This window comes from Camponotus vicinus, unplaced genomic scaffold, assembly GCF_025532165.1.
Source record: "Camponotus vicinus isolate PSW18456_S1 unplaced genomic scaffold, iyCamVici1.0 SCAF_2, whole genome shotgun sequence".
Taxonomy (NCBI): domain Eukaryota; kingdom Metazoa; phylum Arthropoda; class Insecta; order Hymenoptera; family Formicidae; genus Camponotus; species Camponotus vicinus.
The window spans coordinates 10,834,795-10,853,375 of record NW_028141956.1 but is presented as its reverse complement, the minus strand read 5'-3'; the positions used below and the strand labels follow the sequence as shown (position 1 = coordinate 10,853,375).

Here is an 18,581-nt window from a genome sequence, read left to right as displayed (position 1 = left end):
ATTTTCGAATCGTTAATAATATTTTTCCCTTGCATTATTCTAACACGTCATCGCGCAGTGTATCGAGATGCAAATCGCGAGCTTATTCGAAGGAAATATCGACCGTTCGCGTCCTCGCACGCGGAAAGCACGCACGATTAACCCGCGAATGTTCGTGTCACGAAACATGCGTTATAACAGTAGTGGCATTGTAAAAGTTTGATACTCTTATGAATACATATTTATAGCACGGTACATATTTATACCAGTTTAAGATATCGATCGCATAAATCTTTCCTGAAGATTAAAGCATTGTAAATTATTTTGCACGATTCGTAAGAAGAAATCGTCGTTTATGCAACAGGAATATTTTCAGGACGAATACTCGCGCGAGTAACGAAATCTTCTCTGTCTCTTTTTTTCTCCATGTTAAAAAAGTGCTTCTAAATAATTTCCCAAGTATCGCCTGTCACGCCAAGGGAGACACGATAAAATATTTGCTCAACTTTTACACGACGCGTCATAAAAGCACAATTGGAGCGATGCGATTCGAGTTTGCGGAGAAAACTACGTCAAAAAAAAAAAACCGAGAGAAGAAGCAAAAGTTGATTGCAATCGATATGCGTCAATTTGCGTCTCTGGTTTTAATTACTCTACGTAATTATTAATCAATTATTGTTAGCGATTTTTCTGGGTTATTTGTCAATTTTGACAAAGTGCTTTCTCTTTCTGGATTGTCATTCTATTTGCGATTGTGCAAGACACGTGTCAGAATATATTTGTATATATTTATTTTAAGGATGATTGTTTTTACTAAAACTAGCGCAAATTTAAATATCACATGAATTTTCACGAGCGAATTTTCATGACTTTATGAGTCTTAGCGCCTTCCATTTTCCTCTATTGATTTTACTGAATACGATTTTCATAGAAAATGTTTTTTTCATATCTTGCACGGTTGAATGCGTACATTTATAAAATAGCGTGTCGCGAACTTATCGTTTCGCAGCCTTGTAGCGAGCAATTTAGCATTTATTAATTTCAAATATTGCAGCTTGAAATTAAAATACATTTTCTCGCGAGCAGAATTGCAATTAACGACATTGAATAAATCTCGAGTAAAAAAAATATACATGTATATTTTTTCTAAACGTTTAAATTAAATTTCTATTCGGTAGTATTTTCGATCAGGGTTTTTAATTTAATCAAAGTTTATCCTAGTCCGTCAATTTTCAATATTAAAGTATTTTAAAAGATATTCGACATTGAAACGTTTGACATCGATTTAAAATTCAAAAACTGTCTGTAAAAAAAACGTCCACACTTTGAATATGAGTTCTCCTCTTGCGAGAATTTATAACTGGATTCTCGTGATTCCGTTCAGAATAGCATAGAAAAAAATAACGTCATCCGATCCGACCGTGAGCATGGCGTCGTAGGCGATTAGGATGATGATGTCACGGACTCAAGGTCTGATTCGCTCTCGCGAGGTGTTTAACTGTCAGATGACGCCAGACATGGTACTGCTGGGCGTCAATGCGTAAACAACAATAGCGCATATTTGCTTGTGAATTATGCAAACTGTCTTTTCAAATAACTATTACTTATGCAATAGAGTTTTACAACTCAATTGAGTGAGACTTTAAACTGTTGAGAACCTTGAAATTCAACAATAGAAATACATAGTACATAAAATATAAAATATATCGAATGAAATTTATTAGAAATTAGAAATTAGAAATTATTTATAAAGATTATATTTATATAAAAATTAAGAGAGAAAAAAATTCAAAGAAACCTTGTATTAGAATTTTATAACAGAATAGGATTTGTCTGCAGATCTTCAATTTAACCTATCTAGTCTTGACTTATTTAGATGCTAAAAAAAATCTAAATCTAAGGATTTGGATTTCAAATCCTTGGATAAATTCTCGAAGCCTCCTTCATATTTACTTTTTATCCAGCCCTCTCGCGAAGGCTTGTCAAAGATCATAACTCGGGATGACAACTTCATCGAAGAGTACACATTCCACGAGTGGAATGGCTCGTCGCGCACACTTTCCTCGCACGTTAGAAGGAATCGTTATCGACGCGCAGGATCGATTCCACAGCCGGCGACCACGGCCGGGAACCGGTTCCGAGTCTGGTCCAGCTCGTTCGTGTTTTCGGTCCTTCTCTCGGCTACGATCCACATCGACTCGTTTTGGTCGATTACGCGCGACCAGGCAGGACGTTGCGCAAGATCATGACTCCCTCGATGCGCATTCCGACGAGCGAGTCCTCGATTCCCGAGCGATCGTTATTCCTTTTTCGGAGGATACCCGACGATCCACGTACGTTCGAAAGCGTTCTCGCGACCTACATCGATTGGCAAAATTACAATACGCAGTCGTTTCTCTCAATACAAGTCCACCTGAATGCAAAAAAGTGAGAAAATATATTTTAAATTAAAACATGCAATCGACATTTTTCCGATAAAAATAGATTATATGCCGTTCAAGCTCTCAATGCGAATCGCATTAATTCGAATTCGCATTCGAACACTCGCGCAATAAAATCGAGCATGAGTACTTGTATCGCGCACCTTCGACATATCTCGATATAAATTACAATAATATCACGAGTAACCCTCTTTTTCTCTCCTATCAAAGCAATGAATTCGAATCTCGCTAGCGAGAAGCGGATGAAGGTTAACACGCTCGACGCAACCAAACAACCAGTAGCTTATCGGACGTGTGTGTGTGTGTGTGTGTGTGTGTGTGCGTGCGTGTGATTGCTGTGGCGGCCCATTTATCGAGCAGAATAAATACTTCGTTAATTATATTCCCAGCTGAACGCGCAATTTTTATCGACATAATGACTCATCGCATCGCATTCGCGTTGGAATGTTATCGTTCGCGCACTGGACGATGATCGTTCATGGTCTCAATGATATTCAAATAGCAAAAACATTCTTTTTTATTAAAAGACAAAACCGGAAATTTATATGTATTCCTCTACAAGTTCCTCGAATTATAAATGACATTTATATTATTTTTAAATTTGATGTTTGCATGATGTTTCTGAATCATAGTCTAAACTCCACGTCTTTATTTATACTTACACTGCAATTTACTCGTGTTATTTTTCCCGCTAAAATGCACTCTGACTCAAATATCTGTACGTTCTTCAAGTACCATCGTACACCATCGTATATCGATATAACTCTTACGTTTAACCCTTGAAGGAATAGCCAATTTCTCTTCTCCTCAGAATTATTTTCCGTATACATTCGCTTTCCTGGGTCTCCATCTTCTGAAATTGATGATATAGTTCCCCTGAGGATATGAATCGAATTTTCACGAGCGTACGGCGATAGATGGGTGAAGTTATACAGTGTGTCTTGAATCTATCAGCCGCAGGCAGATAACATAAAATGACATAATTTACCGTATTGATCTTAAAATTAGATAGAATAATATTTCGGGAAATATTCGGAATAGATTTGCTCTTTTATCTTTACTTAATTATTAATTTTTTTACTTTGTATATTCGGAAGAACCACTATCTCTATAGATCAAAGAGAAGACTCGATGGTACGAAGTGGAATGCTCTACATTTCCACCATTTTATCCTCGGGGTGTTATTTCCCTAAATGATGTTTAGGCGAAAGGTATATGCCTACAGGGAGACGCTCGTTGTAATTGCATTGGGCCGCTCATGCAAGTTTCATAGAAGTGTCAAGGCGAACGAAAATGCATTACGAATGTATTACGAATGTACTCCTTTAACCCTTTCGCTGCGCATGTACTATATATATCGCGCATAAATTTCTCACCGATTCTCTCATATGCTGCAAACATAATTTTTATAAATATAATTGTAGCCGCACAAATTATATTAAAAAATATTTTAATAACTTAAATAAGGACAACTATCCTCTTAAATATTTGGATTTTTATTTTTAACTTAAATTCGAAATTTTGAATGTGTATAAAAATAAAGATTTTTTTAAACTTTTAATTCTGAACCTCTTGATTTGCATATTTATAATTTTAATTTTTAAAAAATATTTTCCCTTGTATCTCTTCTACGTTTTAATTTACTTCGTAGAACTTTGCAGCGCGTGAATCGTTCGCAATAATAAAGAACGTCATCCATTTTAGCTGTCTAGGGATGAAGATAGAAGTGCACTTTGGATATTACTCTTTTCAGAGAGAACTCTCGTCCACCGATTGCTTATTGCGCGAATTACGCGAAGCGGGCCGTTTTAGAAATTTGTAACAAAGCCACCGCCTCCGATATACACTCCCGATAGTTGGCAGTCTGTACGCATGTTGGCGGAATGCCACTTGTGCGCAACACGTGTATGGAGATTTCCGCAAAAATGAAAATGGATGATAGTGAATCCCGAGGGGAAACGACGATGTTACTCGTAAATTACATAGAGTCGTTATTCCCATTCGTATTTCCGTTGATACCGTTCGATTAATCTCTTCGCGCACACAATCGAATCGATTTAGTGCCGAATAACGTACTTTTCGATCATTTACGTAAGAAAAATATTGCTTGTATGAAAATATATTTGAGTTACTGCACGCGACGAGATCAAGTTTTGCTCTGGTTTGCCGCGATTAAGCCAATGGCCGGGTTAACTTTCGTAATTATTGCAGATTAACCTTCTCGTTCGCGCTGCGAAGACACACTTAATTCTGAAAGACAGTAGGAGTATTTAAATTGAAGAATTTCGTCAATTTTCCCGAAATTTACTTCAAAATTGATCAATATATCTATAGTAACGCATTAATAAATTATAAGGGAAGATACCTCATAAAAAGATTGAACGAACTAAATATACGCAAAATCAATATCTTTGAATTATATTACTCCGCAGCATGAGACGTAGGAGAATGAATGTTTTGTGTATCTCATTATGCGATATTCCCTTCATTTTTCCATTCATGTCGCAGAACGATGTTCACTGTTCCATAAACTTTAATGTATTGCGAAAAAAAGAAAGAAGAGATAAAACTACAATAAAGCAGCTGGATTTTACATTAAATTGAATCATGCGTTTTGTTGAATATGACAGAATTACGATTAATTCAAGCCACATTTTAAATGACTTTTGACATTTATGGTTACTTCGAAAATGACGGATAGTTAAAGTCGAGATGAGTTTTCGACTCTGCGCAGCGAATCCATTTGTCGCCGTTTCGGTACTTCCCACGTATTATTATGTATTACATCTCCGACGACGTTGCATCGTAACGTGAATGACGTCGTCGGAAAGTTATGTAAGCGACAAACGAGCAATCAGACGACCGACTTGCATTTCGTCGCTCGCCGACCAGACACTCCGCCTTCGGGAATGAAGCAAAATTGAAGCATATATTATCTCATGTATATTCGAAATTCTCATACAGGGTGTCTAGCGATCAGAGAAATCTGGAAAACCGGGAATTGCCAGGGGATTTCATAATTCTGGAAATGTCAGGAAAAAGTCAGGGATTTTAACAATTTATCTGGATTTTTTCACATCATACATTTTTTATTTTATTAATTTGACATTTTTTTAAAAACAAGTGTAGACTTTATCCTGGCTCACAGTGCGCTAATTTTCTGTTGGATTTTTTGCTGAAAATCGGTTTATCTATAAGCGTGTTTGGTAATTTATATTTTCACTTTACCAGGAAATAAAATGAATACTTATTTTGTGTAATGAGCCTTATTTAAATTTTATTTATTTCTCTATAAAAATAATTTAAAGTTCAAAAACTTTTGATTCATTTAATTGACTTATAATATAACAATATATGCAAATTATAACATCTTAAAAAAAATGATATTGAAAAATTAGTCAGGAAAAAATAATTCTTAGCTCGATTATTCTAATACAAGAAAATAGACTTATTAAGATATAAGATAATTTTAATTTATATAATTTATATATAAAAATAAATTCTTCCGTCGCGCGCGCGCGCGAATTCGAAATATCTAAATTTTCCGTCGGATTCTAATCAAAATTACGAAAAAATTTATTTAACGTTTAATATAATATATTAATCCTTTGGAGCCAGTCAGTGAGAAATTAGCCACCTTGCACATGATAGTTGTACATGTGCGTGCGCCGCGAGCGTTTCCGAGGAAGGGTACTGCACGTTTCTGAGAATAGGACACGCGAGGAGGCGTGGCGACAAAAGCGGAAGTTAAATCGTTAAATTTCGCCCAGCTCTCATTTTTTTCCGCACAACTCGCGCAAGGGTGGTAAGGAAATGCACCCTTCGTTTTATCATCCGAGGCCTACGGTTTCGTATGCAAAGATGATTGTTAAATAGTAATTTAAAAAAAACACGAAAAAGCGATTTATTTGAAAGCTGCGTTTTTAGAAAAAATAAATATTGATTGCTTTCACGTTACTTATTAACATTCTTACGAGATATTAATTATTAAAAACATTTATTTTGAGTATTATATTTATTTTGAGTATTTGATACAATATTAATTATTAAAACCATTATTTTGAGTATTTGATACAATAAAAATGAAATATCTTTTGTACTGATTATAATTATAATATATATGTATATATTTTTATACTAATAGGGCGCACTTCTCTTGTGATTCCAGCGAAGGTAGAGAAAAAGTACGCGTCTCGTTGTTAGGTCCACAACCATCGCCGGCGACGCCCGGCGTTCTTTTACTGGAGCCGATAACACACTTGACAGGACACCCGATAAACATGGCCAACAATTCCGCGGAACTTTTGACCACGCACACCGAGCACACCACGCCCGCCTACCATGCGCAAATCAGGTAAGATTCATTATCTTGTTACGAAAATTCTTCTGACCATATTAAAATATATAAAAGATTAATAAATTAGTCATTATAAATTGAAATATTATCAGAGATCAAAAAAGAAAAAAATGATTAATATCATCAATCACCTCGTAAAGAAATGTATCTTGCTTTAAATGAATTTTGAAAGATCTTTTGTCGTGAAGCAAGATTTGTAAAATTATTAGATAGTCATTAAAGAGAGGAATCAAAAATCATTAAAAATAATAAAAAATTGTAAAAAAAGCAATTCTAAAAAAATCTAAAAAATATCTTCCATATAAATAAATAAACTTTGTAGATATTTATCATCTTTAAATGCGCTCTTTTCCTAAATAAAGTTATTCGCGCAAAATTCCTAAAAAGGAAATGGAAAAAGCGTCGAAGATGAGAGACACTGCCGCCGGAATAATTAACCTCCCGCGCACGATTCGCGCGACCCTTGACGATCTTAATGGGCCGGAAGTGACGTTCCTTTCTCTCTCTCGGTCCCCTTTGTGTCTTCGTCGCCTGGTACCACCGCGCTACCAAACTGTTTACGACAGTTCTCCACGATTATAGGCTTGCTCATGGTACAGTGTAACTATTACACGAGCTGTCTATCGCTATTTCAATGTTACAAGCGGTTTCGCCCGCACACGTCGCACGTAAATTTTCCAAGAGAGTTTCTTTGTCAAAAAGATATAATATTAGCTGGCGAACAATGAGACATAAATATTCATATAGGACGACTGTGTATGATTGTATTTCGTAACATAATTTTTAAAGCTTTTTTATAAGATGATAGAGTGGTCTGTGTAAAATTTTACAAGCTATTTAGTCGAAATTAATTCGGAGGACAGAAACAATATTTATTTCAAATATCTTTTACTCCAAAATTTCACGAGAGAGAAAGAGAGAGGGAGAAAAAGAGAGAGAGAGAGAATCCAAGTATCAAGCTTCTGTCATTTTACTTCTTGTTGTCTTTAATGCAATATCGGATTAGAGTCATACTTTAAAGGATATTTTTAACTTCTAAAGAGCTTTAAAGTAACTCCGGGACGAGGACGATAAAGATTAGCACGTGCGATGACAGTTGATAAAAGTGAGCGTGAATGGTTGTGACACGGGGAGGAAGGACCGATGATTTACCACATATATACACGCGCATGCATACATTGATACATACGAATATGCGATTCGCATATCTCGCGGTGCCAGTCATAAATAGAATTCAAGCTGCGTGCGAGCGTCTAAGAGTAAAGTTGATTGCTGTCTGTTTACTTTTAATTCCGGATAAGAGTCAGCACAAAGTGTAATAGACTCCGCGATAAACGATTTACTTTAGGTTCTTCTGAATGACTTTTGCGTGACGGAACTTTTACAATTCTCATTAAAATGCAAAAATATCTCCAAGTCAATCTTGAGTTCTCCAGCTTTCTTATTTATCGTGTTTACGTAAATATATATTCCTATAATCAACCTAGATAAAAATGGTAATGATGTGTCGCACTAAAAGTGAATTTATTATAGATAAATTTTCTTTGGAATACACGACAACATACATTTTACTCCAAGTCATTTCAAATAAAAATTACGTTTGACGTTTCGCATATATGACTAATTTATCTATGAATCCTCGATCGCGATAAAGCGTTTTGTCTTTCGCGATGTATCCTAAAACCTCACGTTCGATTCTTATGCAATTCGTCCGCAGGTAAAATGGATGCCGAAACAAGAAGAGAAGAAAGCACCGAGAGAACCGGTCGAGTCTTTCTCTCTTGTTCGAGACCATCTCGATATTTCCGATTCTAATCTTCCAAGCGATACAACGCGCGATCGGTTGGGCGATTATGCATTCCCAGTTTACAGGCATTGCTATTTAGTGAAACACGTTACGTAATTCGCATATACATCGCGCAAGGTTTCTAATTGCTAATGCAAACCATCGTGCCGCGGCGGATTCCGTTCTCGTGAAAATCCACCGGTACATAAAAAATTCTCGAGCAATTTCGTCGCGCATAATTTGCAGTATTACCATCTCAAAAGTCGACTCACTGAAACCGAGAACTCGTCAGATTTTAATTTAAATTTCTCTTTCATCCTACTATTGTAAATAAGACTGGGAAAAGCTAGAGAGCTTCGCTAAAATCAGGGATAGCTATAAAAATTGTTCATATAAAGAAGAGAAAAGCCTAAAAAGAATCGATCCCAAACTCGTCGAAGAATCCGTGGACATAGTGCGCATATCTGTTCGACATTCTACACATCTAGACTACACTTACCTGTCCGTAGGTACTATTACAGTGGTCCTCTCACGTATACACATCTCAGCTTCCATTCATATGCATCTACGCGCGCGCGCATTGGATACAATCGTACACCCGAGAGAGCTCGACTTATAGCCCTGCATCACCACCACCACCAGCATCATCACTAGCATCACCAGCACCAATGCCAGCCTCGCCAAATCGCGGACACCAGCGCCCGGCACCGACGCGACGCCACGCTGCGCTCCTGGTTCACGCACGGGTTCACCAGACGAGAGGTGCGGTGAGGTGAGACGCGGCGCAGCGCGGTGTCCGGAGAACGGGGAGAGATCGATATAGCGTGGGTGGATGTGCAGAGGTGCGGTGAGGCCGCCGCCGCCAGTCGTGCTGTCGGCTGCATCGGCGAATAATCGCGCGCGCTCTTTCTCTCTCTTTCTCTCGTCGTTCCCCTCTATCGTCGATCTGTTCGTTTCTCCTCCTCGTCATCTTCTCTCTCTCTCCTCTCAGTCTCCTTTTTTCCCTTGCTCTCTTCTCCCTCTCTTTTACGTCGTATCGAATGCAGCCGATCGGATGCAGCGGTAGTGTCGAGTCTCGCGATCGCTGCATCCCGATGATGCGGTGATAAGCAACGGTTACACGGTGATAAAGCTGGTGACACAGTGGCACAGTGAAACAGTACGGTTTACGCTGCGGGATTTATCAATCGGAATTAATCGGAATTAATTAAATTCGACGAGTGAGTCCGGAAAATAGTCTACGCAAGATCACCTTGGGGATTCATCGCATTGCGCGATTCGTTTCATGAAATTTTCGCAATCTGTTCTCTTTCTCTCTCTCTCTCTTTCTCTTTTTTTTCTCGACGCACGTGCGTGCGCAAGGATGTGTACCACGCGTGATTTTTCTCTATTGGAAAATCGCTGTAAATTGCGATTCCAATGGCCGCGCGATTCCGCGACCGCAATTCTGCGACGTAAAACGTTCGCAAATAACGAGTGCGAATGCACGGTGCTCGTAAAACCACAGTTTTTCTATTGCATGTTATGTATTTTTCATTATGGAGATTTTTCCGAGCCGCTGCAAAGTTCTTATGAATATATTAAAAATTCGTAATATGTTGATTCTGCAAACGAGAAACTCTGCAAACACAGATTGCTTTGAATTAAGAGATTTTAAAATTTTTCTGTTTCGTATCTTTCAATGTTATATTTTTTAGCAAAAATTTAATTGGTCCAATGCATATTTTTTTGTTTGTATAGAATTCTGTTATATTCTACACGATTTTACGTCTTTTCGTACAATTGAATTTTTATAAATCCGTGCCTTATATTAGTCGAAAGAATGAAAAATAAATGAAGAATAGATTACCGCGAGTCAGGTTTCTTGGAAAAAAAAATAATAAACCGTCAGTTATCGACTTTTCCGCATGCCATCTTGCTTCCGTGTATATTTCCAGTGGTCTATACTACACGTTTATGTACTATGCATTTTCCTTTGTCTCTCAATTATCATACAAATTTTATTTGTGTCTCATCAATTGACAATAATATCCAACTTCAATATTTGCATTAATGTTCGATTGTATCATATTTATAACTGGATCTAGATGATATACAAAAAAATGTTAAAGAATTAACACCTAATAGTGAATTGTTCCTTTTTATTAAATTTATTGACTTTAAAATTAGACAATGCTTTTTGCGGACGTGAAATTTCACGTTGTGAAAGTGACGAGACTTGCGAGGTGGAATTTCGGGATGATTCGAATGTGTCCACGTCGGAGCGGCGCGTGCCAAAGATAGCATGCGGAGAAACGACGACTTCGTCGAGAGCCGTGACCTGCCATGGAGAGGTTTAGGATCGTACGAGATGAACCCCGTTGATCGCCTAATTGCTTGATTAAGCGTAGAAGCGTGAACTGCCCTTTCAGTCAAACGATCGCCAAGCGTGACATCGTTGATCTCAAATTATTAATATCCAATGGCATATAATCATGAAACATTTATTATCGTTTGTTGTATATATTTTAATAATTTTATTTCCACATCTATGAGAGAGAGAGAGGGAGAGAGTGGCAACGAAAATATAATAGATTTTTATAAAATTTATAAAGATATTTATATTGAAGTTATTATGTTAAGCTAAAGTATTTATTCCTGATTTTTGCCTCACTTAAAGCAATAATTATTTTACGGTTTAAGTTTTAAAAACCTTTATGTGATTATTATTAACCAGAATTTTAGGCACGGTAGAAGGACATGACTTATTATTCGGGCAACCGTGTCGTTTATTGTATATATTTTAATAATTTTATTTCTACATCTATGAGAAAGAGAGAGAGAGAGAGAGAGAGAGAGAGAGACAACAAACATAAAATAGATTTTTATAAAATTTATAAAGATTCATATTGAAGTTATTATATTAATCTAAAATATTCATTCCTAACTTTTGCCTCACTTAAAGCAATAATTATTTTACGGTTTAAGTTTTAAAAGCCTTTATGTGATTATTATTAACCAGAACGGATTTTAGGCACGGTAGAAGGACGTGACTTATTATATTCGGGCAACCGTGTCGTTCGTAAAGTCTGGAAAAAGCATTTACGAGAGCGTAAAATCGCGAGTAAAACGATGCACCGAGATATATCTCGAAGAGAAGCGAATAGGTTGAGACGATGGCGGCGATCACGACGTGAATTTTTCAGCGGATATTCTTCTCTCTTTCTCTCTTTCGTCGCATGTTCGAGAAAAACGCGCATTACCACGAGCAGGATAATAATAACTCATACTTGGTAGACGTGTGCGCGCTTCGACCGGCTCTTGTTAATGCAAAATAGAAGAATCGGAATGCACTATTAATATCCTCGTAAGCAGTAGAAGTTTTCTTGGCGACTTTGTGAATACAGAATAAAATTCTCAACTTAAACTATTTTAATCTAATTATTTTCGAACGGTTATTTGCAACTATTCGGTGATTTTTCAAGTTAACAACTTTTCTCTGATTACTTTGCACTTTAAAAGATTTAATATTAAAGTTAATAAAAAACGATAACTTTACGGAATAAAATTTAATATTCCCTGAAACTTTAAAATCGATCACGAATGGATTAACACGAAGTGTCGAAGCGTAAATCTCGCTTTGAAACTTAGCAACAGGCCGGTCAAGCGATGCTATCGTGACATAATTTTTGCCCTCGCACTCTCACGATCTCCTCATTTGAATGACGCTCGCCCTCTACCTCGTTGATCTCCATTAAACTCCTTCACGGGAAATTCGGTCGCATAGGTCCTCGTATTACCGTCAATTACCAATTATGCGTCGATAAACGCGAGTAACGTCGTTAAGTAGATTATGCTAACTTCTATGACGACGATAAGCGGCGACAGCTTGTTTAATAGCGAATAAATATCTTATTTGCATTTAATCACATCATAGAATTTTGCGGAAAAAACTTTTCTACGTACAAAAGCTTGTAGAAGTATATAAAATTTTTAATTTTTAACATAAAAAATTCTAATGGATTTTAAATCTAATATATAAATTTTTTAATAAATAATCTGGAGATTACTTTAGCAAAAATAAGATGCACCCTTTTTGAATTAAGTCTCGATTTAAAGTTCTCTTAGATTAAAATTTACTTGAATTAAAATATAGATTTTTTATTAGTATTGTTTATTCTCTTATAAATTATTAATTAATTTGTCTGAAAGTAAGCATAATCTTGCACGGACTCGCGACTCCAACAATCACGAGTTACTTGAAGTAATTTCAAGCGCGATGGACCGATTATTGCGAACATGGCGTTCCAGATATCAGTAATCAGAGGGTAATTGAGTATTACATCCATCCCTCTCGTGTCCCTCCTATTCTATCTACAAGCACCGGAGAGTTTGATCCAGGTACATGAAATCGATCACGCAGCCGCACAACGGCGTGATAAATCCATGACGATGGTACGTGGCGCAAACGCACGCATGTACCTCCCCATGCTGCGTGACCTTATACTCAGTGGCCCATATACGGCACAGATCACGAAACTAGGTCATACTGTTTGTTCTCTTATCTTTTTCCAATAATTCCTTGTTTCTCAAGAATTTGGTTTTTTCGGCCCAGCAGCTTCAAAAATCCCAGCTACATTTAAAATATTCTTTCTTGCAACCATTCTAATTTTAATCATAAAAACTACATGTTTAGATATTTTATTTCATTATGTATGCTCTGTAAAAGAAAATTTCTCACTTTATTTAATTTATTTATTAAAATATTTGTTTAATACGCACATATTATTAAATAGATATTAGATATTTTTTATTAGATATTTTTATTAGATATTTTTATTAGATATTTTTATTAGATATTTTTATTAGATATTTTTTTTATTAGATATTTGTTAGATATTTTTCATCTCTTTCCCTCTCTCTCTCTCTCTCTCTCTCTAATTATGTCAATTCATTTGATTTGTTTCTATTCGTAATTGAAAAGCATTCAATCGAATTTTCTACAAAAAAGATGTGTATTCACGTAGAAGCAGCCGTGACCCATATTCTCACCCCAGTCGTGCGACCCCCATAATCGCTGAGCATGAAGGGAAAGACGGCGGTATGCACCCTATAAGAGGGTGCGTCGTTAGACAAGCAAGGCGAGGCCGTGTCGGCCGTTAATCGGGATCCTGAAAATGTCAAATGGCTCGAAATAGTCGATCGCTGAGTAAGGTTGCCGGCGGCCACTTTGATTGTAACGGAATTGGGAGTACAAAGCGCAGAACCATCCATTTTTCCCCTTTGGACCTTTAACCCTTTCGAATGATGCATTCAAGGTGCCACACTGACTTTTTCACTATATTCAGTGGCTCATAATCTACCTTCCGGCGATTAAAAGACACACGTGGGTATCGAGTTCGTGAAAAGGTCGATATTTCATCAGGTGATAACGGACATTTCGAATGAGAAAGTTCATACAGACATGAGAAAGTTCGCACGAACTCTGTGATCAATCATATTAGTCTGCCTGATTTTAAAATGGAGTATTTTCCTTCTTCGTGTGAAAGTATAAATAAATTGAGTTAATTAAAGATATCAATTTAAAATTATTTTAATTGGTTACTCGAGAGATGCTCTATCAATATTTCAGATTAAAATTATTATTTTTTTCAATTTTCTAAAAGATATATTTATAAACAAATATTTTGTCATTTTATTTGTTTATTTTTTTTGATATTTAATTTCTAATTATATTGTGACATATTAACATAATTACTACATATTATTACATGTGATTTTGATTAAATTCTGAATTTTCGTACGAATTTACTACTCATGCGAACTTGAGAAAAGCATTCGATATGACTAACGAATTCAATGACTAACCGAGATAAGTGGAGTGTCCCTCCATATGAGATCTGTTAATTGGTCGACAGAGTTCCATTCACAGAGAAGAAGAGTTCTTTGTGCGTGTTACGCTTCGCCGATAAGTGAATGAATCTTAAGCGAGTTAACGGGTAGTTCCCTATTTCTTGAAGAAAAATGCTCGTATTCTTCATTCGTGTCTTATTTTAAAATATTTTGCTTCAAACTTCTTTCTTCATATCGCTCATATTTTCTTCCATTTTGTTTACTTGTACGTTTACTTTACTTTTTAATTTATGTATACGGTTTCTATTTCTAAAAAATTTTTTATTAAACTAAGATTTCGAACCATTTTGTTGCTAATTATATATGTGCGAGTTATTAAAACAAGTTTTTAAATTACGTATTTTTAAGAGTTATATCTATTTTTTTATATCCGTAGAAAATAGCCTGATCTTGCCTTTCTTTCAAATATAGCACAGCTAATTACAATCCGCCTTTGTTACAGACTAGTAGGATTCTCGATAAATCCGTGTTTCGCGTGCCACTTCGTCGAGGAATCATTGAAGCCGTACATTGTACGTAAACAGTACCAAATCGATACCATTCGTGCTACACTAGGCAACTAGTTGCACAACTGAGTCAGATATTCTACAACTTCTCCTTCTTCTTCACTTTTACGATGTAAAATCTTTAGCATTAAATATGGCTAATTGATTATTTTTTTTCTATATCATTCATATTTTAAAAGAACTTTTTTTCGACATTTTTATTTAACGCTTTATTCAACGTTAAAACTACGCTTTTTGAGCTTTCTCTTCTACATAATCAGTCTTGACATGTATTCTTTATATCGGCGTAATATTCAAACTTGAACGGCCATATTAAATGTATCAAAAAAGCACGAGTAGAATGCGAATCCCTCTCAAGGAGTGGAACGCGTTTCTACTTCGAGCGCTGACTCAACGTGTAAATTTCCGGGCTATTTTCGAGCTGCCTCTGCGCGCATCCTCGAAAATACTATCGCGGATGAACAAATCGCCAAAGAATGATTTCTTTTAACGAGCACATGTGTGGGAAGCTGATTTAACAAACGGCTTCGCGCGACGACCATGTCGGAGAGAGAAAGAGAGAGGAGAAAATGGGTCACGGACTTTCCCGAAATAGGTCGCACATCCGTACAAATCTGCCGCAGCTTTCATGTGACGGAAGCGAATCCCGGCAAAGCCTGTTCGGCGACATGTTGAGTTTATCATATTATCATGAAATATCCCAGAAATATGTCAGATAGGACACATTAATGTATATAAAAGAATTAAATATAGTCAAATGGTTGGTTGATTTGATCGAAAAGAAGAAACTATTTAAACATCGCGATATATATCTTCTTCTTTTATTAGTTATTTGCATTACGATAATTTAATTTATGTACGTACATATTTAAAATATGTGTAAAGTAGATGAATTTTTTGTAAATGAAACGTATATTTTTTCATCAGTATGTACATCAGAGAGTCTAATTGACGTAAAAATAATATTTTCTAAAAAAAAAACGAATATATAAAAATTTATTTTATACATTCATTTTTCTTAGAAAAAATTATCTAAAAATAAAAAAAAATATATATATATATATATTCGTTTTTGTTTTTAGAAAAAATTATCTTTACGTCAATTATACTTTCTGATGTATCTTGAAAAAATATACGTTTCATTTATAAAAAATTCGTCACAAGACTATATGCTTTTGCGCTTGACGGCATATGCTGCTGACGAAAACCAACACATCTTGTTGTTTTTGACTCACTGATTGTGAGTCTTCGTGCTAATTTCGGAAGATATCGTTTACGTTCGGTTCTTCCATCAATCTTATAGTTTTTACGTCAGAAGAGAATCGGATAAACACTCGATAGACGATTTCGTATATCGAACAAAACACAAAACATACTCGATGGAAGGTTTTCCTTTTGGCAAGCGTGACCAACCCCGAAATAACGCGCGATTCTCTTTCTCTCTCTTTCTTTCTCGTTGAGTACTAGTGAAAAAGGAAAGGAGCAAATCTCAGGGAGAAAGAGAGAGAGAGGAAGAAGAGATCTCCCGCTACGCGCGAAGGCGTTTAAAAATAAAATCTTACATTGCTCTTCAAGTTTGTTTGCGCGAAATCGGCCAAGTTCCTCTTCGCCGAAGCGAGGACGTTCCGATCGGTCTTCTGGTTAATCTGGAGTTTTTATGAAAGTGAAGGCACGATGAGGTATACGAGAGTCGACTTCGTGCTCGGTGGAGCGTGAGAAAGTGAAGGAAGGAGAGAGAAAGAAAAAGAGAGGAGAGAAATCTCGCAGAAATTGCCGCTGTCAAATGTTGTTGGGTACAATCGAAAAATGACGACCACCCACGGCGGCCACGTGTACTACGTGATTAAGGTGCCCAAGGACACTGATGGCAACGAGAGGTAATCGTACTCGTCAGCTCCTTTACATAAGCACCCCGGTCTCTTTCAGTATCTCTTCTGTAGATCTTTTTGTCGGTTTCTTCATTGTTCCCATCATCCGTTAAATCGCTGCATATGAAATGTCGCAAAGTTCCAGTTTTACAAAAAATGTAATATAATGTTTTTTAATCATTGAGCATTTTTTCAAACATGTATTTCAGTTCTTGTGTGCAAGACGTTTGCAATTCTTAAATTATAAATTTATAAAAACGTAAAGACAGAATGAAATGCCATACATATTCTGTGTTTTTCTTCTCTCTGAAATTATCTGAATATACTAGAACGACATTTCATGTACAACGGTGCTCTTCATCTCTGATCTCCTCTCGTTCATCGCCTCATCTCTTGCTTTCCTTCCGCATTCTCTTTCATGCTTTCCTTTGCTTCCTTTTCACATCTCCATGTCTTTGGTTCACGTCTCGCTTTCTTTTCATCACGAGAATAGTCAACTAGGTTCGATCGCTGTGCGGCCATGCTCGAACTATGCGCCGCGTCGGCTCAAAGAGCAAAGAACGACGTCTCTTTCTCGGGGGTCTTCAACCCCTGGCTAACTATATAGATCTAGACGATGGTTACATATCAACCAGAGATTTGCCAACGAATGGCGACGGTCGCATTTGATATCGCGAAAAAGGAGCAATTTGCGATTAAAAGAGTACAAAATTATTCTTAATACATAAATAAAAATTTAAGAATTAGCTCAAAGTAATAATATCATTACACTAAATTATAAAATTAGCAAGTAAGAGCCAAGGCGAGATAATTAGAGCGTAAGAAAAGACTTCGTTTTTTTTTCTTTTTTATTAATGTATTCCAAATGATATATATATATATGTTATTAAAAAAAAGTTTTCTTTTTTTTACGCTCCAATTATCGCGCCTTGGTTCTTACTTAACAATTTAATATATTGTGATAAATTCACAAATCATCGTTTTTTAGAAGAAACAAAATAAATGTTAAAAAGATAAATCTATTCTTTAATATATATACATATACGCACAAAAATGTTATAATTTATTTGATTTATATTAGTCTCAAATTTCTTCTTGTTTAAATTATAATGATATCGAAAAGCGTTAAATAGAATATTTTAAATAATAATTGTGGATACGTTGGAATTGATTTAACTTAACACAATTTATTAATAACATTTAATATTTTCGATCATTAGCACAAATTAGTTAATATTATTTAATTAATAAATAATTTAATATAAAAAATTGTATATAATATTCGGTTCGTTATCTGTTATATTATTTAGAAAGTTTTTAAATTAAATAGAAAAATTGTCAACGTAAACGTATTTAAAAAAATGATTAAACGTATATATATATATATATATATATATATATATATATATATATATATATATAAGAAAGGGATAATAAAAGAAACGAGAGGATAAAGAAACTCAATCGAGTCCTGAATCGCCTTTAGCAAGATTATCTCGAATTGATCGGATAATCTTATAAGAATTTGAGGAAAAATGGAAGTTGTATCGATTGCGATCGTTGTCTCGTCGGAAATCTGAATCGAGCCTCATTTCCTATCCTAGACTAGACCTTATTCCAATAGCGGTAATCCCATCGTAGAATCTCAGTATAAGAAACATATATACACATTAAATCGATAACAGGAAATTAACTGTCAAAGATCAAGAAATTCGATCTAATAATGACAGTCGCGCGAACTTATCACGGCAA

General features: G+C 35.8%; 1 protein-coding gene and 1 long non-coding RNA gene across 4 annotated transcripts in view; one reads left to right on the top strand and one right to left on the bottom strand.

Annotated features, from left to right (window-relative positions):
• LOC145967019 (uncharacterized) overlaps positions 1-18,581 on the top strand; it is a 64,993-nt gene that overhangs the window by 40,345 nt on the left and 6,067 nt on the right. For all 3 annotated transcript variants that reach the window (XM_083091598.1, XM_083091597.1, XM_083091596.1), the window contains one exon: positions 6,589-6,774. In XM_083091598.1, coding sequence (XP_082947724.1) covers positions 6,589-6,774 — 186 coding nt within the window. The remainder of the gene's footprint in view (positions 1-6,588; positions 6,775-18,581) is intronic.
• Positions 1,739-9,420, bottom strand: LOC145967048 (uncharacterized). The gene is made up of 3 exons (XR_014437278.1): positions 9,063-9,420; positions 3,083-3,273; positions 1,739-2,392 (listed from the first exon to the last, which is right to left on the bottom strand). It is a non-coding gene; the product is annotated as an uncharacterized LOC145967048 (long non-coding RNA).